The sequence below is a fragment of the Oncorhynchus mykiss genome, chromosome 11, assembly GCF_013265735.2.
Source record: "Oncorhynchus mykiss isolate Arlee chromosome 11, USDA_OmykA_1.1, whole genome shotgun sequence".
Classification (NCBI taxonomy): domain Eukaryota; kingdom Metazoa; phylum Chordata; class Actinopteri; order Salmoniformes; family Salmonidae; genus Oncorhynchus; species Oncorhynchus mykiss.
The window spans coordinates 83,772,979-83,798,213 of record NC_048575.1 but is presented as its reverse complement, the minus strand read 5'-3'; the positions used below and the strand labels follow the sequence as shown (position 1 = coordinate 83,798,213).

The 25,235-nt window shown below is 46.3% G+C and overlaps 1 protein-coding gene across 3 annotated transcripts in view; it reads right to left on the bottom strand.

Moving 5' to 3' along the window:
• The window catches only part of ppil2 (peptidylprolyl isomerase (cyclophilin)-like 2), a 34,772-nt gene extending 15,254 nt beyond the window's left edge, over positions 1–19,518 (bottom strand). Inside the window, exons 1-14 of one of the 3 annotated variants that reach the window (XM_036936551.1) lie at positions 19,367–19,518; positions 17,851–17,900; positions 17,649–17,694; positions 17,436–17,498; positions 17,055–17,106; positions 12,194–12,245; positions 11,726–11,817; positions 10,591–10,680; positions 10,370–10,445; positions 9,277–9,437; positions 7,700–7,775; positions 4,588–4,694; positions 1,542–1,631; positions 288–321 (exon numbers count right to left, since the gene is read on the bottom strand). In XM_036936551.1, the coding sequence (XP_036792446.1) occupies positions 288–321; positions 1,542–1,631; positions 4,588–4,694; positions 7,700–7,775; positions 9,277–9,437; positions 10,370–10,445; positions 10,591–10,680; positions 11,726–11,817; positions 12,194–12,245; positions 17,055–17,106; positions 17,436–17,498; positions 17,649–17,694; positions 17,851–17,900; positions 19,367–19,398 (1,021 nt within the window). In that variant the 5' untranslated portion in view covers positions 19,399–19,518. Of the gene's footprint in view, positions 1–287; positions 322–1,541; positions 1,632–4,587; positions 4,695–7,699; positions 7,776–9,276; positions 9,438–10,369; positions 10,446–10,590; positions 10,681–11,725; positions 11,818–12,193; positions 12,246–17,054; positions 17,107–17,435; positions 17,499–17,648; positions 17,695–17,850; positions 17,901–18,117; positions 18,331–18,890; positions 19,193–19,366 lie in introns of those variants that run through there. The other 2 variants (XM_036936553.1, XM_036936552.1) reach the window with 2 other exon arrangements.
• Positions 19,519–25,235: the final 5,717 nt, after the last annotated feature.

Genomic DNA, 25,235 nt, shown 5'->3' with positions numbered 1-25,235 from the left:
CAAAGCTCATTCTTTTTTCTTGGTGTTTTTAGTGTCCCAGACATATTTTGGCTGGCACACACACACACACACACTAGTCTAATAGGTAGTACTGGGGGGTCGCAATAAAGGCCCCTCCTCCGCTTGCTAGAGCAGCTCTCCCCCTCCCCACAGTACGGCCCCCTCCCCACCAGTACCGGCCCCCTCCCCACCCCCACCAGTACCGGCCCCCTCCCCCCCAGTACCGGCCCCCCCAGTAGTCAAGGGGTTTTACTCTCCACTACTCATATTGTAGGGTCTAAACTTACCTAAACCAGTCCCAGTTGGGTCTCCTCCTTGGATCTGAAACACATTGGGAAATATATCTATTTACAAATATTGATGAATTAACAATGTGTTTGTTGTGGTAACAGGTGGTGAGTATAGTTAATTCTAGACAGGTGAGTCATAATGAATCAGTAGTGGAGACAGGTGAGTCATAATGAATCAGTAGTGGAGACAGGTGAGTCATAATGAATCAGTAGTGGAGACAGGTGAGTCACAATGAATCAGTAGCGATGACAGGTGAGTCATAATGAATCAGTAGCGATGACAGGTGAGTCATAATGAATCAGTAGCGTCGAGACAGGTGAGTCATAATGAATCAGTAGCGTCAAGACAGGTGAGTCATAATGAATCAGTAGTGGAGACAGGTGAGTCATAATGAATCAGTAGTGATGACAGGTGAGTCATAATGAATCAGTAGTGATGACAGGTGAGTCATAATGAATCAGTAGCGTCGAGACAGGTGAGTCATAATGAATCAGTAGCGTCAAGACAGGTGAGTCATAATGAATCAGTAGTGGAGACAGGTGAGTCATAATGAATCAGTAGTGGAGACAGGTGAGTCACAATGAATCAGTAGCGATGACAGGTGAGTCATAATGAATCAGTAGCGATGACAGGTGAGTCATAATGAATCAGTAGCGTCGAGACAGGTGAGTCATAATGAATCAGTAGCGTCAAGACAGGTGAGTCATAATGAATCAGTAGTGGAGACAGGTGAGTCATAATGAATCAGTAGTGATGACAGGTGAGTCATAATGAATCAGTAGTGATGACAGGTGAGTCATAATGAATCAGTAGCGTCGAGACAGGTGAGTCATAATGAATCAGTAGCGTCAAGACAGGTGAGTCATAATGAATCAGTAGTGGAGACAGGTGAGTCATAATGAATCAGTAGTGATGACAGGTGAGTCATAATGAATCAGTAGTGATGACAGGTGAGTCATAATGAATCAGTAGCGTCGAGACAGGTGAGTCATAATGAATCAGTAGCGTCGAGACAGGTGAGTCATAATGAATCAGTAGCGTCGAGACAGGTGAGTCATAATGAAGCAGTAGCGTCGAGACAGGTGAGTCATAATGAATCAGTAGCGTCGAGACAGGTGAGTCATAATGAATCAGTAGTGATGACAGGTTGAGTCATAATGAATCAGTAGTGTTGAGACAGGTGAGTCATAATGAATCAGTAGTGTTGAGACAGGTGAGTCATAATGAAGCAGTAGTGTGTTTAGTCTCACCATGAAGTTCCTGATAGATCTGTGGAAGACAGTTCCGTCATAGTAACCCTTCTTACACAGCTTGGTGAAGTTCTCTCCTGCTTTAGGAACCTGGGCGAGAGAGCAGGAGGAGTTTTTAAAACCACAGTCCTGTACGAGACAAAGTTAAAGACCTGTCCTGTGTCACTCCACATCATATTTCCAGAAGGCTTGTTAATGGCTCCCCCCCTCACAGACTGATTTTATCAGTCATACACCACGATTTTGCCGTCCCAGACAGCATGTCCACGCCGTGTGACAAAGTCATAGGTCGTAAAGGATTGTCAGACGTCTTGGCTGGTTCAGTGAGACAGGGTCTAGGTCTGCTGATTCAGTGAGACAGGGTCTAGGTCTGCTGGTTCAGTGAGACAGGGTCTAGGTCTGTTGGTTCAGTGAGACAGGGTCTAGGTCTGCTGGTTCAGTGAGACAGGGTCTAGGTCTGTTGGTTCAGTGAGACAGGGTCTAGGTCTGTTGGTTCAGTGAGACAGGGTCTAGGTTTGTTGGTTCAGTGAGACAGGGTCTAGGTCTGCTGGTTCAGTGAGACAGGGTCTAGGTCTGCTGGTTCAGTGAGACAGGGTCTCGGTCTGCTGGTTCAGTGAGACAGGGTCTAGGTCTGCTGGTTCAGTACCACTACGTCTTGGCTGGTTCAATGAGACAGGGTCTAGGTCTGTTGGTTCAGTACCACTACGTCTTGGCTGGTTCAGTGAGACAGGGTCTAGGTCTGTTGGTTCAGTACCACTACGTCTTGGCTGGTTCAGTGAGACAGGGTCTAGGTCTGCTGATTCAGTGAGACAGGGTCTAGGTCTGCTGATTCAGTGAGACAGGGTCTAGGTCTGCTGATTCAGTGAGACAGGGTCTAGGTCTGCTGGTTCAGTACCACTACGTCTTGGCTGGTTCAGTACCACTACGTCTTGGCTGGTTCAGTGAGACAGGGTCTAGGTCTGCTGATTCAGTGAGACAGGGTCTAGGTCTGCTGATTCAGTACCACTACATCTTGGCTGGTTCAGTACCACTACATCTTGGCTGGTTCAGTGAGACAGGGTCTAGGTCTGCTGATTCAGTGAGACAGGGTCTAGGTCTGCTGGTTCAGTACCACTACGCCTTGGCTGGTTCAGTACCACTACATCTTGGCTGGTTCAGAACCACTACGTCTTGGCTGGTTCAGTGAGACAGGGTCTAGGTCTGCTGGTTCAGTGAGACAGGGTCTAGGTCTGCTGGTTCAGTGAGACAGGGTCTAGGTCTGCTGATTCAGTGAGACAGGGTCTAGGTCTGCTGGTTCAGTACCACTACATCTTGGCTGGTTCAGTACCACTACATCTTGGCTGGTTCAGTGAGACAGGGTCTAGGTCTGCTGATTCAGTGAGACAGGGTCTAGGTCTGCTGGTTCAGTACCACTACGCCTTGGCTGGTTCAGTACCACTACATCTTGGCTGGTTCAGAACCACTACGTCTTGGCTGGTTCAGTGAGACAGGGTCTAGGTCTGCTGGTTCAGTGAGACAGGGTCTAGGTCTGCTGGTTCAGTGAGACAGGGTCTAGGTCTGCTGATTCAGTGAGACAGGGTCTAGGTCTGCTGGTTCAGAACCACTACGTCTTGGCTGGTTCAGTGAGACAGGGTCTATGTCTGCTGGTTCAGTACCACTACGCCTTGGCTGGTTCAGTACCACTACATCTTGGCTGGTTCAGAACCACTACGTCTTGGCTGGTTCAGTGAGACAGGGTCTAGGTCTGCTGGTTCAGTGAGACAGGGTCTAGGTCTGCTGATTCAGTGAGACAGGGTCTAGGTCTGCTGGTTCAGTACCACTACGCCTTGGCTGGTTCAGTGAGACAGGGTCTAGGTCTGCTGGTTCAGTGAGACAGGGTCTAGGTCTGCTGGTTCAGTGAGACAGGGTCTAGGTCTGCTGGTTCAGTGAGACAGGGTCTAGGTCTGCTGGTTCAGTGAGACAGGGTCTAGGTCTGCTGGTTCAGTGAGACAGGGTCTAGGTCTGCTGGTTCAGTGAGACAGGGTCTAGGTCTGCAGGTTCAGTGAGACAGGGTCTAGGTCTGCAGGTTCAGTGAGACAGGGTCTAGGTCTGTTGGTTCAGTGAGACAGGGTCTAGGTCTGTTGGTTCAGTGAGACAGGGTCTAGGTCTGTTGGTTCAGTGAGACAGGGTCTAGGTCTGTTGGTTCAGTACCACTACGTATTGGCTGGTTCAGTGAGACAGGGTCTAGGTCTGCTGGTTCAGTACCACTACGTCTTGGCTGGTTCAGTACCACTACATCTTGGCTGGTTCAGTACTACTACGTCTTGGCTGGTTCAGTAACACTACGTCTTGGCTCCTCGTTCAGTGAGACAGGGTCTAGGACTGCTGGTTCAGTACCACTACGTCTTGGCTCCTGGTTCAGTACCACTACGTCTTGGCTCCTCGTTCCGTGAGGTCGTAGGCGCCCACAAAGTTCTGGCAGTGCATTCATCGTGTAGTGTGGCTGGTGATACGAGCCAATCCCGGTGACTGACCAATAGGAACACGGCTGGCACACAATAATATGATTATTCTGAATAGAACGATTTATATAATAGTTGGATTTAAAAATGCTAACATGCTGTGTCGGAAGAAGGATTTCCCTGATAATCTTGTTTTCGTGACATCTGAAAATCAGGCTACCTGATGGGGTTCATACATTCACAAAATCACCAATTATAATGAACGTTCTACAACAGCGACAATGTTATTTTGGAAGTTAATTGACTTTGAGGGAAAACCATGAATGGAGGGAGGAGGAGAGCGAGAGCGAGAGCAAGAGAGAGAGGGAGAGAGAGAGAGCAAGGGAGGGAGAGGAGGGAGGAGGGAGGAGAGAGGGAGGAGGGAGGAGAGGGGGAGGAGGGAGGAGAGGGGGAGGAGAGAGGAAAGAGGGAGGAGAGAGGAAAGAGGGAGGAGAGAGGAAAGAGGGAGGAGAGAGGGAAGAGGGCTGGACGAGGGAAATGGAACACACTATCCCACCATGGCAAGAGCCATGTTGGACTAAAGTGAACTACGAAGGACCACACACCTTGTCACAGTACAGCTCCAGGTTGATGTCTCCCTTGTTGGTGTGGAGCCGAACATAGCCTTTCTTCTTCACATAGGAATAACGCACCGTGTCGTCTGAGATGGCATCTACAACAACCAGAAAAAACATCATGTGTTCCTCAAACACAGACATGTTGCTGAGCTGTTCTCTGAGTGGAGAGACCACCAGAGACTACTAACCCGCAGTGTGTTGTTACCAGAGACTACTAACTAACGCAGTGTGTTGTTACCAGAGACTACTAACCCGCAGTGTGTTGTTACCAGAGACTACTAACCCGCAGTGTGTTGTTACCAGAGACTACTAACCCGCAGTGTGTTGTTACCAGAGACTACTAACCCAGTGTGTTGTTACCAGAGACTACTAACCCGCAGTGTGTTGTTACCAGAGACTACTAACCCCCAGTGTGTTGTTACCAGAGACTACTAACCCCCAGTGTGTTGTTACCAGAGACTACTAACCCGCAGTGTGTTGTTACCAGAGACTACTAACCCAGTGTGTTGTTACCAGAGACTACTAACCCGCAGTGTGTTGTTACCAGAGACTACTAACCCGCAGTGTGTTGTTACCAGAGACTACTAACCCGCAGTGTGTTGTTACCAGAGACTACTAACCCGCAGTGTGTTGTTACCAGAGACTACTAACCCGCAGTGTGTTGTTACGAGACTACTAACCCGCAGTGTGTTGTTACCAGAGACTACTAACCCGCAGTGTGTTGTTACCAGAGACTACTAACCCGCAGTGTGTTGTTACCAGAGACTACTAACCCGCAGTGTGTTGTTACCAGAGACTACTAACCCGCAGTGTGTTGTTACCAGAGACTACTAACCCGCAGTGTGTTGTTACCAGAGACTACTAACCCGCAGTGTGTTGTTACCAGAGACTACTAACCCGCAGTGTGTTGTTACCAGAGACTACTAACCCGCAGTGTGTTGTTACCAGAGACTACTAACCCGCAGTGTGTTGTTACCAGAGACTACTAACCTGCAGTGTGTTGTTACCAGAGACTACTAACCCGCAGTGTGTTGTTACCAGAGACTACTAACCCGCAGTGTGTTGTTACCAGAGACTACTAACCCGCAGTGTGTTGTTACCAGAGACTACTAACCCGCAGTGTGTTGTTACCAGAGACTACTAACCCGCAGTGTGTTGTTACCAGAGACTACTAACCCGCAGTGTGTTGTTACCAGAGACTACTAACCCGCAGTGTGTTGTTACCAGAGACTACTAACCCGCAGTGTGTTGTTACCAGAGACTACTAACCCGCAGTGTGTTGTTACCAGAGACTACTAACCCGCAGTGTGTTGTTACCAGAGACTACTAACCCACAGTGTGTTGTTACCAGAGACTACTAACCCAGTGTGTTGTTACCAGAGACTACTAACCCGCAGTGTGTTGTTACCAGAGACTACTAACCCCCAGTGTGTTGTTACCAGAGACTACTAACCCGCAGTGTGTTGTTACCAGAGACTACTAACCCAGTGTGTTGTTACCAGAGGCTACTAACCCAGTGTGTTGTTACCAGAGACTACTAACCCGCAGTGTGTTGTTACCAGAGACTACTAACCCGCAGTGTGTTGTTACCAGAGACTACTAACCCGCAGTGTGTTGTTACCAGAGACTACTAACCCGCAGTGTGTTGTTACCAGAGACTACTAACCCGCAGTGTGTTGTTACCAGAGACTACTAACCCGCAGTGTGTTGTTACCAGAGACTACTAACCCGCAGTGTGTTGTTACCAGAGACTACTAACCCGCAGTGTGTTGTTACCAGAGACTACTAACCCGCAGTGTGTTGTTACCAGAGACTACTAACCCGCAGTGTGTTGTTACCAGAGACTACTAACCCGCAGTGTGTTGTTACCAGAGACTACTAACCCGCAGTGTGTTGTTACCAGAGACTACTAACCCGCAGTGTGTTGTTACCAGAGACTACTAACCCAGTGTGTTGTTACCAGAGACTACTAACCCGCAGTGTGTTGTTACCAGAGACTACTAACCCCCAGTGTGTTGTTACCAGAGACTACTAACCCGCAGTGTGTTGTTACCAGAGACTACTAACCCCCAGTGTGTTGTTACCAGAGACTACTAACCCGCAGTGTGTTGTTACCAGAGACTACTAACCCAGTGTGTTGTTACCAGAGACTACTAACCCAGTGTGTTGTTACCAGAGACTACTAACCCGCAGTGTGTTGTTACCAGAGACTACTAACCCAGTGTGTTGTTACCAGAGGCTACTACCCCAGTGTGTTGTTACCAGAGGCTACTAACCCAGTGTGTTGTTACCACCAGAGACTACTAACCCGCAGTGTGTTGTTACCACCAGAGACTACTAACCCGCAGTGTGTTGTTACCAGAGACTACTAACCCGCAGTGTGTTGTTACCAGAGACTACTAACCCGCAGTGTGTTGTTACCAGAGACTACTAACCCAGTGTGTTGTTACCAGAGGCTACTAACCCAGTGTGTTGTTACCAGAGACTACTAACCCAGTGTGTTGTTACCAGAGACTACTAACCCGCAGTGTGTTGTTACCAGAGACTACTAACCCAGTGTGTTGTTACCAGAGGCTACTAACCCAGTGTGTTGTTACCAGAGGCTACTAACCCAGTGTGTTGTTACCAGAGACTACTAACCCAGTGTGTTGTTACCAGAGACTACTAACCCGCAGTGTGTTGTTACCAGAGACTACTAACCCGCAGTGTGTTGTTACCAGAGACTACTAACCCGCAGTGTGTTGTTAGTAGAGACAACTAACCCAGTGTGTTGTTACCAGAGACTACTAACCCAGTGTGTTGTTACCAGAGACTACTAACCCGCAGTGTGTTGTTACCAGAGGCTACTAACCCAGTGTGTTGTTACCAGAGACTACTAACCCAGTGTGTTGTTACCAGAGACTACTAACCCGCAGTGTGTTGTTACCAGAGGCTACTAACCCAGTGTGTTGTTACCAGAGACTACTAACCCAGTGTGTTGTTACCAGAGACTACTAACCCGCAGTGTGTTGTTACCACCAGAGACTACTAACCCGCAGTGTGTTGTTACCACCAGAGACTACTAACCCGCAGTGTGTTGTTACCACCAGAGACTACTAACCCGCAGTGTGTTCGGTAGCAGGGGTCATGGCTGTGGAGGTGAAGGAAGCAGACACTCTGCCAGTAGAGTAATGAGCCTAGGGGAGGGAGAGAAAACAGTTAGTACCCTACACACTAAACCCTTAGCCCCTAGATACGCCTGTAAACCCGAGGGAGGGAGGTGAGTCATTGGTCCTGTCAATAACACCTTGCCTTCGACACTGAACACCTAGGCTCTACAGCCCAACAGATCTACAGCTCTACAATCCTAAAGCCCTACAGCCCAACAGCTCTACAACAGATCTACAGCTCTACAGCTCTCCAGCCCTACAGCAGCTCTACAGCCCTACAACAGCTCTACAGGCCTATAGCTCTACAGGCCTACAGCTCTACAGGCCTACAGCTCTACAGGCCTATAGCTCTACAGGCCTATAGCTCTACAGGCCTACAGCCCTATAGCGCTACAGCTCTACAGGCCTATAGCTCTATAGCTCTACAACTCTACAGGCCTACAGCTCTATAGGCCTACAGCTCTACAGGCCTACAGCTCTACAGGCCTACAGCTCTACAGGCCTACAGCTCTTCAGCCCTACAGGCCTACAGCTCTACAGCCCTATAGCCCTATAGCTCTACAGCTCTACAGGCCTACAGCTCTACAGGCCTACAGCTCTATAACAGCTCTACAGGCCTACAGCCCTATAGCTCTACAGCCCTACAGCTTATGGCCAGCAGTAGTGCACTGCTCCAACATTCCTGTTTCCCAGAAGTAGGACACGGCAGAACAGTGGGAACGTCACCTGGGCTGAGCAGTCCCTCTTAGAACGTTAACAACACCCAGACAGACTGACGTTACCATGGTGACTCCCCTCACACCAACATCTTTCAGCCCAGCCACCAATGAGGAAAACACTGACTAGGTACAGACTCAGAGAGGACAGTCTGGCTATAGAGACCGGTCGTCACAGACAAACCTGGCTGCCCAGAGAGGACAGTCAGGCTATAGAGACCGGTCGTCACAGACAGACCTGGCTGTCCAGAGAGGACAGTCTGGCTATAGAGACCGGTCGTCACAGACAAATCTGGCTGTCCAGAGAGGACAGTCTGGCTATAGAGACCGGTCGTCACAGACAGACCTGGCTGTCCAGAGAGGACAGTCTGGCTATAGAGACCGGTCGTCACAGACAAACCTGGCTGCCCAGAGAGGACAGTCAGGCTGCCCACAGAGCACAGTCAGGCTGCCCACAGAGCACAGTCAGGCTGCCCACAGAGCACAGTCAGGCTGCCCACAGAGCACAGTCAGGCTGCCCACAGAGCACAGTCTGTTTCCACTACTACTATCATTGTTACTTTATTAATGACAGACAGAGACAGACAGACCAGACAGGATAGAGAGGGTTACAGACAGACAGAGACAGGATAGAGGGTTACAGGTAGACAAGACAGACAGGATAGAGAGGGTTACAGGTAGACAGGACAGACAGGATAGAGAGGGTTACAGGAAGACAGGACAGACAGGATAGAGAGGGTTACAGGCAGACAGACAGACAGGATAGAGAGGGTTACAGACAGAGACAGACAGACAGGGGTCAGTGTCATCACCGCGTTAAGTTTGTCTGTCTTCTTGGCCTGTGGTTCCTTCATGGTGGAGGCCAGTAGAGCGTCTCCTTTATAATCCTTATAGAGCTCAGCCAGGGTCTCTCTGGTCTCCATGTTCGTACTGTTCAGGTGGTAACCAGGGTCCAGCTTAGCCTTCTCCTCATCTACACACAGCAAAAACATTGGAGTTTAGAAAAACAACTTCCTCCTCAACGCCATCTCAAACAGGAACACCCAGAGAGGTCCTTCCATCAAACATCCCCTACCCCCTATATAGTGCACTACTTTAGACCAGAACCTTATGGCCCCCTACTTCAGACCAGAGCCCTATGGCCCCCTACTTCAGACCAGAGCCCTATGGCCCCCTACTTCAGACCAGAGCCCTATGGCCCCCTACTTCAGACCAGAGCCCTATGGCCCCCTACTTCAGACCAGAGCCCTATGGCCCCCTACTTCAGACCAGAGCCCTATGGCCCCCTACTTCAGACCAGAGCCCTATGGCCCCCTACTTCAGACCAGAGCCCTATGGCCCCCTACTTCAGACCAGAGCCCTATGGCCCCCTACTTCAGACCAGAGCCCTATGGCCCCCTACTTCAGACCAGAGCCCTATGGCCCCCTACTTCAGACCAGAGCCCTATGGCCCCCTACTTCAGACCAGAGCCCTATGGCCCCCTACTTCAGACCAGAGCCCTATGGCCCCCTACTTCAGACCAGAGCCCTATGGCCCCCTACTTCAGACCAGAGCCCCATGGCCCCCTACTTCAGACCAGAGCCCTATGGCCCCCTACTTCAGACCAGAGCCCTATGGCCCCCTACTTCAGACCAGAGCCCTATGGCCCCCTACTTCAGACCAGAGTCCTATGGTCCCCTACATAGTGCACTACTTTAGACCAGAGCCTTATGGCCCACTACTTTAGACCAGAGTCCTATGGCCCCCTATATAGTGCACTACTTTAGACCAGAGCCCTATGGCCCCCTACTTTAGACGAGAGCCCTATGGCCCCCTACATAGTGCACTACTTTAGATCAGAACCATATGGTGCAATAGATAGGGAATAGTTGACCATTTGGGACTCAGACCCAACAGTTACCCACCAGGGTCCAGTACTTTGAGGTTGTTCTTGACGTGGAAGAAGTCCGAGACATTGAACTTATCCAGGTTGGTTGGATCCTGTCGTGTAGAAACAAACACCAGAAAAAGTTAAGGACTCAGGACTACATTTACAACCTGAATCCTACATTTCCCATGATGCTTATAGCAGGCTTCAGGCTCAGAACAGACATGATGAAGATCAGTAAACATCCACATTGAATACCTGCAGGGTGATGATGTCCTGTCTGGTGAAAGGTTCATCAGAGAGCAGGTCTCTGTAACTCTTCGTCTTGACGTTGAGCTGTTCCACAGCCTGAGGTAAAGACACTTCTTAGAAACAACGTGTGGAATCCTCATCATCATCATCATCAGGTGGGTGCTAATTTAACCTTTATTTAACTAGGCAAGTCAACAAATTCTTATTTTCAATGACGGCCTAGGAACAGTGGGTTAACTGCCTTGTTCAGGGACAGAATGACAGATTCTAACCACTAGGCTACCTGCTGGTTACTAGTCCAACACTCTAACCACTAGGCTACCTGCTGGTTACTAGTCCAACACTAACCACTAGGTTACCTGCTGGTTACTAGTCCAACACTAACCACTAGGCTACCTGCTGGTTACTAGTCCAACCCTAACCACTAGGCTACCTGCTAGTTACTAGTCCAACCCTAACCACTAGGCTACCTGCTGGTTACTAGTCCAACCCTAACCACTAGGCTACCTGCTGGTTACTAGTCCAACCCTAACCACTAGTCCAACCCTAACCACTAGGCTACCTGCCTCTAACCACTAGGCTACCTGCTGCCCCTTATATTCCAGAGGAGTTGGCTTAAATGTGGAAGACACATTTCAGTTGAATTCATTCAGTTGTATAACTGACTAGGTATCCCCCTTTCCCTTTTAATAGTGTTGTAGCTGTGGTAAAACCATTATAACTGACTAGGTACCCCCCTTTTAATAGTGTTGTAGCTGTGGTAATACCATTATAACTGACTAGGTACCCCCCTTTTAATAGTGTTGTAGCTGTGGTAAAACCATTATAACTGACTAGGTACCCCCCTGTTTCCTTTCCCTAGATTTGTCCTATTTCACACCAGTGTGTATTAATACACGTGAATTGGAAATGTGTTTTTGTTGCATATCCCCAACTCCCCCTTGAGACGCCCTCAGAGAGTGGGGTCACGGCCAGGGTCAATCATCACCTACGGCGACCCTGGGGCAGTCAGGGTTGAGAGTCTTGCTCTAATGCACATTTTTATCTTCCTGGTTCGATCCAGTGACCTTTCGCTTACTGGCCCATCGCGTTAACCTCGTGTGTGTGTGTGTGTGTGTTAAAACCCCCCAGAATATCTTACCTCGTGAGAGAACACATTGCCAGTGAGCTTGTTGGTGACGATATGGGAGTTGTTTGTGAAGACTGTGTACAGGACGGGACAGTGGTATTTACCTGGCCAAATGAAAAAGTAGGGTAGTTACCATGACGCTACCGCGGTCAGTTAGCAGTCTGTCCTACGATGACGGCCCCGTGGTCAGTTAGCAGTCTGTCCTACGATGACGGCCCCGTGGTCAGTTAGCAGTCTGTCCTACGATGACGGCCCCGCGGTCAGTTAGCAGTCTCTCCTACGATGACGGCCCCGCGGTCAGTTAGCAGTCTGTCCTACGATAACACTCCCGTGGTCAGTTAGCAGTCTGTCCTACGAAGACGCTCCTGTGGTCAGTTAGCAGTCTGTCCTACGATGACAGTTCTGCAGTCAGTTAGACTTGAGACTAAAGTTGGGAATGAAGGTCGTTCGGAACGCTTTGAATATCACTGAAAAACCTACCATCGTTGTTCTTGGCGAAGTTTAGCTTGATGAGGGACTTCGCTTCCAGTTTCTGAGGGAAAAGAGAAGGAATGAGAATGTGCCTTTGAATGAAGAGATAAAACTGTCCAGTTTGAGTATTTGTTGCAGCTCGTTTCAGGCACTAGCTGCAGTGAACAGAAAAGTGGAGCGACCCAGGGATGTGTGCTTTGGGGACCTTTAACAGAATGTGACTGGCAGAACGGGTGTTGTATGTTGGAGGATGAGGGCTGCAGTAGGTATCTCAGATAGGGGGGAGGAGTGAGGCCTAAGAGGGTTTTATAAATAAGCATCAACCAGTGGGTTTTGTGACGTGTATACAGAGATGACCAGTTTACAGAGGAGTATAGAGTGCACTGATGTGTCCTATTTTATTTTTTATTTATCCGTTAATTTACCAGGTAAGTTGACTGAAAACACGTTCTCATTTGCAGCAACGACCTGGGGAATAGTTACAGGGGAGAGGAGGGGGATGAATGAGCCAATTGTAAGCTATAAGGAGAGTTGGTGGCAAATCTGATGGCCGAATGGTAAAGAACATCTAATAATGTACTGGCTCATTTTGATGATTCATTATTTATAAAGGAGCCCATTGGTTTTCTACCCTCAGTTGAAGAGGCAATGTTCTAATACATTTTAAAACACATAAGAGACCAGCTAAATGGACAGTGTGGAGCTGTACCAGGAACAGCGGCCTCTAATGGTCAAATACGGGTACTTTATGGTAAATAATGCTGGAGACTAGAATGACTCATTTACTCTGAGTGGTTTAAATGTTGTTTTTTTTTTAGATAGACGCAGGAGTGGCTTCGGGACAAGTTTATGAATGTCCGTGTGTGGCCCAGCCAGAGCCCAGTCTTGAACCCGAGTGATCATATGTGGAGACCTGAGAATAGCTGTGCAGCAACGCTCCCCATTCAACCTGACAGCTTGAGTGTATCAGCCGAGAAGAATGGGAGGAACTTCCCAAATACAGATGTGCCAAGCTTGCAGCGTCAAACCCAGGAAGACTAGAGGCTGTAATCACTGCCAAAGGTGCTTCAACAAAGTACTGAGTCAAGGGTCTGAATACTCACAGTTGAAGTTTACGTACACTTAGGTTGGAGTCATTAAAACTCGTTTTTCAACCACTACACTAATGTCTTGTTAACAAACTATAGTTTTGGCAAGTCGGTTAGGACATCTACTTTGTGCATGACAAATCATTTTTTCCAACAATTGTTTACTTCACTGTATCACAATTCCAGTGGGTCAGAAGTTTACATACACTAAGTTGACTGTGCCTTTAAACAGCTTGGAAAATTCCAGAAAATTATGTCATGGCTTTAGAAGCTTCTGGTAGGCTAATTGACATAATTTGAGTCAAATAGAGGTATACCTGTGGATGTATTTCAAGGCCTACCGTCAAACTCAGTGCCTCTTTGCTTGACATTATGGGAAAATCAACAGAAATCAGCCAAGACCTCATAAAATAAATTGGAGACCTCCACAAGTCTGGTCCATCCTTGCGAGCAAGTTCCAAACGTCTGAAGGTACCACGTCACCTGTACAAACAATAGTACGCAGGTATAAACACTATGGGACCACGCAGCCATCATACCGCTCAGGAAGGAGACGCGTTCTGTCTCCTAGAGATGAACGTACTTTGGTGCAAAAAGTGCAAATCAATCCCAGAACAACAGCAAAGGACCTTGTGAAGATGCTGGAGGAAACAGGTACAAACGTATCTATATCCACAGTAAAACAAGTCCTATATCGACATAACCTGAAAGGCAGCTCAGCAAGGAAGAAGCCACTGCTCCAAAACAGCCATGGTCTGATGAAACAAAAATAGAACTGTTTGGCCATAATGATGTTTGGAGGAAAAAGGTGGAGCCTTGCAAGCCGAAGAACACCATCCAACACGTGTAGCATGGGGGTGGCAGCATCATGTTGTGGGGGTGCCTTGCTGCAGGAGGGACTGGTGCACTTCACAAAATAGATGGAATGAGGAAGGAAAGTTGTGGATATATTGAAGCAACATCTCAAGACATCAGACAGGAAGTTAAAGCTTGGTCGCAAATGGGTCTTCCAAATGGACAATGACCCCAAAGAAACTTCCAAAGTTGTGGCAAAGTGGCTTAAGGACAACAAAGTCAAGGTATTGGAGTGGCCATCATAAAGCCCTGACCTCAATCCAATAGAAAATGTGTGGGCAGAACTGAAAAAGCATGTGTGAGAAAGGAGGCCTACAAACCTGACTCAGTTACACCAGCTCTGTCAGTAGGAAATGGGCCAAAATTCACCCAACTTATTGTGGGAAGCTTGTGGAAGGCCACCTGAAACGTTTGACCCAAGTTAAACGATTTAAAGGCATTGCTACCAAATACTAATTGAGTGTATGTAAACTTCTGACCCACTGGGAATGTGATGAAAGAAAAGATTCTCTACTATTATTCTGACATTTCACATTCTTAAAATAAAGTGGTGATCCTAACTGACCTAAGACAGGGAATTTTTACTAGGATTACATTTCAGGAATTGTGAAAAATGTAGTTTAAATGTATTTGGCTGAGGTGTATGTAAACTTACATACAGTTGAAGTCGGAAATGTGATATTTCTATATTTTTTTTAATTATAAATTTGTAAACATTTCTAAAAATCTGTTTTTGCCTTGTCATTATGGGGTAGTGTTGTAGATTAATGAGGAAAACAACTATTTAATAAATTGTATTATATGGCTAACAAAATGTGTGAAAAGTCATGGGGTCTGAATACTTTCCGAATGCACCGTCTATCTTCACGAGAATACATTAGATAGTATGAAGAACCAATACGCCAAGACGCAGCTCCATACATCTTGTCAAACAAAGAACTGATACCGTATACTGGTCGTTTTTGTATTTAATTTAACTGTTGTTGGGGTGGGATTGGTGTGTGTGTGTGTGTGTGTGTGTGTGTGTGTGTGTGTGTGTGTGTGTGTGTGTGTGTGTGTGTGTGTGTGTGTGTGTGTGTGTGTGTGTGTGTGTGTGTGTGTGTGTGTGTGTGTGGGGGGTCCATTTGATACAACTTACCCATTAGAAGGAAGACGTTTGGTCCAAATTGGATGTTGGATATAATATTGAACACTATCCAAATAATATAATTATTTTGTATTATTTAAATGCCAATTTGGGTGCAATCAATTACCTTAATTTATCAGAGATGACATTAAAACTTTTACAAAATAATGCTTCAGAAATTATAATCATCTGTTACTAACTACAGAAACGATTTCAGAACAGGCTCAGATGGTGGAAGCTGAAATCCTCTTTCTTGTGCTTTGAGGTAGAACGACACCTAAATTATTCCTTCACAAGTGGAGAGAGAGCAAGAGCCTCAGCAGGACTAGTCCAGACGTATCTAGAACAGGGATAGACAACCACAGCCTCAGCAGGACTAGTCCAGACGTATCTAGAACAGGGATAAACAACCACAGCAGGACTAGTCCAGACGTATCTAGAACAGGAATAGACAACCACAGCCTCAGCAGGACTAGTCTAGACGTATCTAGAACAGGAATAGACAACCACAGCAGGACTAGTCCAGACTTATCTAGAACAGGGATAGACAACCACAGCAGGACTAGTCCAGACTTATCTAGAACAGGGATAAACAACCACAGCAGGACTAGTCCAGACGTATCTAGAACAGGGATAAACAACCACAGCCTCAGCAGAACTAGTCCAGACGTATCTAGAACAGGAATAGACAACCACAGCCTCAGCAGGACTAGTCCAGACGTATCTAGAACAGGGATAAACAACCACAGCAGGACTAGTCCAGACGTATCTAGAACAGGGATAAACAACCACAGCCTCAGCAGAACTAGTCCAGACGTATCTAGAACAGGAATAGACAACCACAGCCTCAGCAGGACTAGTCCAGACGTATCTAGAACAGGAATAGACAACCACAGCCTCAGCAGGACTAGTCCAGACGTATCTAGAACAGGAATAGACAACCACAGCCTCAGCAGGACTAGTCCAGACGTATCTAGAACAGGGATAGACAACCACAGGTACAGTAGGATTTGGGTCCAACTTGGCACCACACCTGACCACCTGACCTAATTGATCAGTTCAATGATTGTCTTAATTAATTCAATACGCCTGGTTTTCCAGGTCGGGTTTCAACCGTACATGTTTTGTACCTTCAGCACTCCGGGACCAGGGTTATTTACCTCCCTGGTCTAGAAAACATCTCTCTGCAGCCAGACTAATCAATCCTGACAGCAGGATCCAGCTGGACGGACACACATTAAGTGTCGCTCTCTCACCCACACACTGACACACGTGCAGGCTGATTGATACGAGCACGTCTCATCTATCAGTTGGTGCACATGGAATTATTATTATTATTATTATAAACCTGTCATGGCGTGACCTGGACATGTGTTTTATCCACCAAGTTGAAACTCAGTTACTTTAATTGAGGAAAGAATGGTAGCTGGTATGCTAGGGGGGGCTTCCCTGTAAAGTCCACATGGAAAGACATGCACTCAGCCAGAGAGGAAGAGGCCAAGCCAGAGGTTTCACTCTATAACCTAAATCTGTCCAAAATAAGTCCAATGCGTTACTATGGGCTTATTTTGGACCGAAGCTTGTCGCCTTGCCTTCCCGCCTTTGGGATAACGACTCCGATTGTTGGGACGGAGTCATGAGCATCTCGTCATTATATATAGATCTCTGACTCAGACGACCGTCTCAACATGCTGTGGAGGTTGACTCCCTCCAGTGGCTGGGAGAGGTACTGTCATGCTTAAAATAATCCATTTCTTAGACCTGCCAGGAACAATCCTGTTGTGGTTGGTTGACTACTTACCTCTCCAGAGATGGGATTGGTGCCAAACTTCTTTATCCAAGGAACGATGCTCCTAAAAGCACAGGACACAGAGGGGGTTGGTCAACACTACAGGCTGGTTTATACTTACTCTACGTATACAAAGCAAGAATGCTTAGCAAAATGGTGATCCTGCGTCGAGATAAATCGAGGGGCTGTTCACACCTACGTGGGTTTTGATACGCAAAGCCATTTATGCGTAGCTACTTGTAGTTCTGTCATACGTACATACGCTGGTTATAGACCAGGCTTCAAAATGACAGTACTATTACAGATTTCAGCTTCACATTTCCATCAGTAAACAACCTTCCAGAGTAAACCAGCCAGGGTATATCATAGAACTACATATAGATCCCTACTCACAGCAGGTCAAAGACGATTCCCTCGGGAGTGCACATGGGATATTCAAACGGCTGCAGAGACAAGCTGAAATGGGACAGGGGCAAGATTATTGAGTACAAACAATTAAAATATAGCATCACTGCAAAGACCTTACATTCAACATTAAGGTCGCTAAGGTCTTTTTGCCTCTTACAAACTGTACTTTAGCTCAGGACTGGTGAAATGATGTCTTACCTGCAATGGTCAAATGGAAGACGTCGAAAATTTGACTTTGGAATTTCTTAAAGATATATATTTTAAAAAAGACAGAATGCATCAACATTGTTAGTGAATAACTGTTCCTAATCATCAACATGATTCAGTATGTTGAGTAGTGAACAACTGGGTTCTACTCCGCCTCTTAATAAGGGACAATAGCAAAGAATCCTACTCCTACCTGATCTTTTCCCTCCATAGAAATGGGTGTACTCAGCACATGTGATGTACCTGGAGACAAAACGAAAAGAAACAAACTGTGACACAGTCCTTGAACTTTAGAAGCAGGATAAAAAAAGATGTTACTATCAAACTCAATTGGAAAACTTGGTAAGATGGCAACATGTTCAGAAAACCACATTAAGTCAATGATCCAGCATGGCTAGCATACACACAGGCTAGTTACAAAACGCTGACGAAGTTCTCCCTATCACAAATTAAACCCTACCTAAAAGTTTTGATGACGGTCTGTCAACCGGACTTATATTTAATAAAATTCGGGCAAATAATAAATAGTTAGCTAAAGTTAAGTTTAGCAAAAGCTAGGTAGTTACTAGCTAGCACCAATTATTATATTGCTAGCATCAATTATTATATTGACATGTCCTCAACGATTGAATGCAGGCGACATCGGGTGGGAATCATTCTAGCCAATGAATCCTTATTTTAATTAGCACTTATAATTAGGGCCAAATTCGAATTAGCGTTCGAATGGAGCGGAAACCCGGAAATCCGGGGCCCGCGTCACAACTGGTGCCAGCTCGACCAGAATTCGGTCTGGTGACGCCGTTACTATGCAACCACCAGCTAGCTGACGGAACCGTGTTTAGCTAGCTAGCTCGTCTGGACTTGTTGCTGTTAGCTAGCATATGGACAAACAGTGCTACAGTAATAAGACATGACACGAATTACCACCGGAAACTACATTCAACTTTTATGAGAACAGGTTGCCCTCGAATGTTAGAGACCTAACGTTAGATAGCAAATCAGAGTTGAAACAAGCCAACTGGAATTTTAGCTGGCCAGGTCGTATTGAAAGCTACGTCATATCAAACCTTATATATTAACAGCCAATACATTGGCATGGTAGGAATTACGCTAGCGACGATGATAACCGTTTAGCAAGCTAAATACAAGGGTCTGAGTCTGTCTGGCACGACTATAGGGAAAACGTTGGATACAACACGGCGAGAGGGTGAACATAATTCTTCAACATCTTACCAAGTTAGTTAGCGAAGCCAGCTGTAGTCACATATTGGCTACCTAGCAACATTACATTATTCTGGAGGCAGCCCACCAAGGGCCCCCAGCCCACCCAAACCGGGTTGACTTCAAAGTGTCAATGGAAACGGGGCTTGAGAGGAGACGTGCGTTTGTGATCAACAGGCACAAAGTCGTTTTTTTCTCAGTTGCCGGAATACCACGTGCGTTCACCTACATCTGTACATTTATAACAGCCTAAACATTAACAACGAAACGTATCACCGATCAAATAACCCTCACGTAATTCAACACTGGCATAGACGTCCATACAAAAAGGACACATGTCTCGCTTCGTATCTTCCTCTCTGCTAAAGCAGATAGCTAGCGGCTAATCTGTTTCTTTGCTCTCTGTTAGTGTAGTAACGTTATTTGGCTGGCTACTTTATCAAGCTTTTTGACGTTACATACTTGAAAATATTATGTTCAGAACTTACATTTTATCCTTCTGATGTTGACGCTTCCCCATTTTGATTGAGGCGTTAATAAATTACTATTAAACTTATTTCATAAACTATGTCGACAAAATATCAAAATAGACTTCGTCGTTTGACTAAACCGGAAGTTTTGAATTGTATTCGAGTTTGCGGAAGTACCATAGATATACAGAGGGAGAATCTATCACAGATAGAACAATGAGACAGATATTTTACCGGATGTCTAAATATGAAGCATCCACCTGGCGTTTCCACTCACTACCAAATATGGTAGTGAGAGGAAGCCCAATACCCGGCAGTTTGAGAGGATTATTTTGTTTATTTTTTGTTACAAACTGGCTTTTGGAAGAAGAAGAAATTATTCGATGAAGCATTAGATCTCAAAACAGTTTTCTGTTCCCAAAACTACAATATGTTATGAACAGAGTGTACGTTTTGTAGACTTTTCCCTTTGCAAAAGTTTTTAAAAAATGCTTTGTTTCGGAGTGCAAAGTCGAATATAGGTGTTCCCTAAAGGGAATAATATGCAGATGCTTGCTAGAACGCGCCAATAGGATCTCGCAAGCTCGTGCTTGGATCGACCCACCTCTTTGCTTTTTCTGTCCACTATTACTCATTTATTCCCATTGGAAATGACAGGCTGTGGTCTATCCTGGTTTAGTTATGAAAATCTTTGACTCTAGTGCCCAAAAGCAAAGGGAAAGCGATATTATACTATATTGCCCAATTGCAGAAAGGAAAAGGCGAAGCAAGAGATTTTACACAGCCCAAAATCTTTCCAATCATTTTTGTATGGAGGTCAATGAGAGAGTGAGTTGCTAATTAGCTACATTAGGCTTATTTGATAGATTATCATTTTCGTAATGGCTAGGTTGATAAGAATATACTGGTATAGAGCCCCACAGTGGAGGTGTCATAATATCCATAAAACCTAGCAGTCAAACAGGAAAACGGTTCCAATCGTTTTTCCCATAGAGGATTTTAAAAACACTTAAAATAAGGTCTGTGTACATACCCTGGCGTGACATTTTGATAACCAATGCTCCTTATAAGACACATCGCTGCACTCTATACTCCTCTGTAAACTGGTCATCTCTGAATACCCGTCGCAAGACCCACTTGGTTGATGCTTATTTATAAAACCCTCTTAGGCCTCACTCCCCCCTATCTGAGATACCTACTGCAGCCCTCATCCTCCACATACAACACCCGTTCACTCCCCCCTATCTGAGATACCTACTGCAGCCCTCATCCTCCAACATACAACACCCGTTCTACCAGTCACATTCTGTTAAAGGTCCCCAAAGCAAACACATCCCTGGGTTGCTCGTCTTTTCAGTTCGCTGCAGCTAGCGACTGGAACGAGCTGCAACAAACACTCAAACTGGACAGTTTTATCTTATCTTCATCTTCATTCAAAGACTCAATCTTGGACACTCTTACTGACAGTTGCGTCTGCTTTTCATGATGTATTGTTGTCTCTACCTTCTTGCCCTTTGTGCTGTTGTCTGGGCCCAATAATGTTTGTACCATGTTGTGTTGCTACCATGTTGTGTTGCTACCATGCTGTGTTGCTACCATGTTTCATGTTGTGTTGTCATGTGTTGCTGCCATGCTATGTTGTTGTTTTAGGTCTCTCTTTATGTTTTTGTGTTGTGGTGTCTCTTTTGTCGCGATGTGTGTTTTGGCCTATATTTTATTATATTTATATATATGTATACAGTGGGGAGAACAAGTATTTGATACACTGCCGATTTTGCAGGTTTTCCTACTTACAAAGCATGCCGAGGTCTGTCATTTTTTATCATAGGTACACTTCAACTGTGAGAGACGGATTCTAAAACAAAAATCCAGAAAATCACATTGTATGATTTTTAAGTAATTAATTTGCATTTTATTGCTCACTAAGTTGAGCACTTAGTGTATCAGGACATTTGCATGTATAGGACTATAGGCTTAGGAGTCCAGTGAATGATATGAATATTTACAAAATAAATATACAAGGAAGAGAGAACCTGAGAGAGAGGCTGCATTCCAAACACGTTATTTTTACTCCCTCAGCGCTAGGCACTTTCCTCCGGGGGAATCCCGGTCGAAAACCGGATGCAGTTTGATTGCCATATTAAGTAGAGTTCCAATTGTCCCTCAATTTAGATTGAGGGAGCAAGTGAACAACTTTGGTTGTGGGGTTGATATGACCCACAATTCAATGCAAACTGTAGTCACATGTCGAACTCTGGTGGCCGCAAAGTGTCGAATTGAATCAACAAGGCTGCATTTTCGGGCATATCAGAAAAAAGTATGAAGCTAGCTTGCAAAAAAAATATATAGAAATTGATTTTAGCGTTGGCAAATTGGCTTAGTCTCATAGTGAGGAGCCTGTAAAATGTAGCTAGATTCATAAACAGATTTTGGGGAATTCTGAAACGACCAAACTATAAAGCTAGCTACTCAGCTATGGGTACTAGCTACTTGACAGGAGTGCTAGCTAGATACGTTAGCTTACTAGATACATTAATAGCTTAAGGTTGGTTGTTTTTAAGCTCAACTTCCAGATTTCCACCAAAGACGTGGGCATACTTACTTGTGCAAGGGACATTTAACTTGTTATGGCTGCAGGGGCAGTATTGAGTAGCTTGTATGAAAGGTGCCCAGAGTAAACGGCCTGCTCCTCAGTCCCAGTTGCTTATATATGCATATTATTATTATTATTGGATAGAAAACACTCTGAAGTTTCTAAAACTGTTTGAATGATGTCTGTGAGTATAACAGAACTCAGATGGCAGGCAAAATCCTGAGAAGAAATCCAAACAGTAAGTGAGAAATCTGAGGTTGATCGATTTTCATCACAGGCCCTATTGAATTCACAGTGGGATATGGATGAAGTTGCACTTCCTAGGACTTCCACTGGATGTCAACCATCTTTAGAAACTTGAATGAGGCTTCTACTGTGTTGTGGGACTGAATAAGAGCTGAATGAGTCAGGTTACTGGCAGAGAGCCATTTCCTGGTCATGCGCATTCCACATGATATCGACCTTGCTTCTCTAGACACAAAGGAATTCTCATAATTTTATCTCTATTTGTGCTTTTTGTGACTCCTCTCTTTGGCTGGAAAAATGGCTGTGTTTTTCTGTGGCTTGGTGGTGACCTAACATAATCGTTTGTGGTGCTTTCGCTGTAAAGCCTATTTGAAATCAGACACGGTGGTGGGATTAACAACAAGATTACCTTTAAAACGGTATAAGATACATGTATGTTTGAGGAATTTTAATTATGAGATTTCACTTTCACTGGCTGTTGTCATATCACCCGTTAACGGGATTGCAGCCATAAGAAGTTTTAAGGTACACTTGGATGTGACGATGTAAAATGTCATTCAAGGACTGAGTGTTTATGGCCAGGGGCTGTCTACTTTGAGATTGAAATGCAGCCCCTCCCTCCTCAGCAGCAGGCGCACTTGAGGGGAACAGCCGGAACCCATTTCCAGCTGGACAAAAGCTATACGTTTTATTGAGTTATAATAGGCTGAAAGAAATAACAAGCTTGCTCAGTTCTCATCACACTCACACATATTAACAGAGGTCATGTCCAATTGGGTCCAGTTGGAGTGGCCTGTTCAGTAACGTGGATTCATCCCTGTTTCAGTGTCTCCACCTAGTGGCCTGTTCAGTATCGTGGATTCATCCGTGTCAGTGTCTCCACCTAGTGGCCTGTTCAGTAACGTGGATTCACCCCTGTGTCAGTAACTCCACCTAGTGGCCTGTTCAGTAATGTGAAGTCACCCCTGTGTCAGTGTCTCCACCTAGTGGCCTGTTCAGTATCGTGGATTCATCCCTGTGTCAGTGTCTCCACCTAGTGGCCTGTTCAGTAGCGTGGATTCATCCCTGTGTCAGTAACTCCACCTAGTGGCCTGTTCAGTATCGTGGATTCACCCGTGTCAGTAACTCCACCTAGTGGCCTGTTCAGTAACGTGGATTCACCCCTGTGTCAGTGACTCCACCTAGTGGCCTGTTCAGTAACGTGGATTCATCCCTGTGTCAGTGTCTCCACCTAGTGGCCTGTTCAGTAACGTGGATTCATCCCTGTGTCAGTGTCTCCACCTAGTGGCCTGTTCAGTAACGTGGATTCACCCCTGTGTCAGTGTCTCCACCTAGTGGCCTGTTCAGTAACGTGGATTCATCCCTGTGTCAGTGTCTCCACCTAGTGGCCTGTTCAGTAACGTGGATTCACCCCTGTGTCAGTGTCTCCACCTAGTGGCCTGTTCAGTAACGTGGATTCATCCCTGTGTCAGTGTCTCCACCTAGTGGCCTGTTCAGTATCGTTGATTTATCCCTGTGTCAGTGTCTCCACCTAGTGGCCTGTTCAGTATCGTGGATTCATCCCTGTGTCAGTAACTCCACCTAGTGGCCTGTTCAGTATCGTGGATTCATCCCTGTGTCAGTAACTCCACCTAGTGGCCTGTTCAGTAACGTGGATTCATCCCTGTGTCAGTAACTCCACCTAGTGGCCTGTTCAGTATCGTGGATTCATCCCTGTGTCAGTGTCTCCACCTAGTGGCCTGTTCAGTAACGTGGATTCATCCCTGTGTCAGTGTCTCCACCTAGTGGCCTGTTCAGTATCGTGGATTCACCCCTGTGTCAGTGTCTCCACCTAGTGGCCTGTTCAGTAACGTGGATTCATCCCTGTGTCAGTGTCTCCACCTATTGGCCTGTTCAGTATCGTTGATTTATCCCTGTGTCAGTGTCTCCACCTAGTGGCCTGTTCAGTATCGTGGGTTCATCCCTGTGTCAGTGTCTCCACCTAGTGGCCTGTTCAGTAACGTGGATTCATCCCTGTGTCAGTAACTCCACCTAGTGGCCTGTTCAGTATCGTGGATTCATCCCTGTGTCAGTAACTCCACCTAGTGGCCTGTTCAGTATCGTGGATTCATCCCTGTGTCAGTAACTCCACCTAGTGGCCTGTTCAGTATCGTGGATTCATCCCTGTGTCAGTAACTCCACCTAGTGGCCTGTTCAGTATCGTGGATTCATCCCTGTGTCAATGTCTCCACCTAGTGGCCTGTTCAGTAACGTGGATTCATCCCTGTGTCAGTAACTCCACCTAGTGGCCTGTTCAGTATCGTGGATTCATCCCTGTGTCAGTGTCTCCACCTAGTGGCAGTGTCTCCACCTAGTGGCCTGTTCAGTATCGTGGATTCATCCCTGTGTCAGTGTCTCCACCTAGTGGCCTGTTCAGTATCGTGGATTCATCCCTGTGTCAGTGTCTCCACCTAGTGGCCTGTTCAGTAACGTGGATTCATCCCTGTGTCAGTGTCTCCACCTAGTGGCCTGTTCAGTATCGTGGATTCATCCCTGTGTCAGTGTCTCCACCTAGTGGCCTGTTCAGTAATGTGGATTCATCCCTGTGTCAGTAACTCCACCTAGTGGCCTGTTCAGTATCGTGGATTCATCCCTGTGTCAGTGTCTCCACCTAGTGGCAGTGTCTCCACCTAGTGGCCTGTTCAGTATCGTGGATTCATCCCTGTGTCAGTGTCTCCACCTAGTGGCCTGTTCAGTATCGTGGATTCATCCCTGTGTCAGTAACTCCACCTAGTGGCCTGTTCAGTATCGTGGATTCATCCCTGTGTCAGTAACTCCACCTAGTGGCCTGTTCAGTATCGTGGATTCATCCCTGTGTCAGTAACTCCACCTAGTGGCCTGTTCAGTATCGTGGATTCATCCCTGTGTCAGTGTCTCCACCTAGTGGCAGTGTCTCCACCTAGTGGCCTGTTCAGTATCGTGGATTCATCCCTGTGTCAGTGTCTCCACCTAGTGGCCTGTTCAGTATCGTGGATTCATCCCTGTGTCAGTGTCTCCACCTAGTGGCCT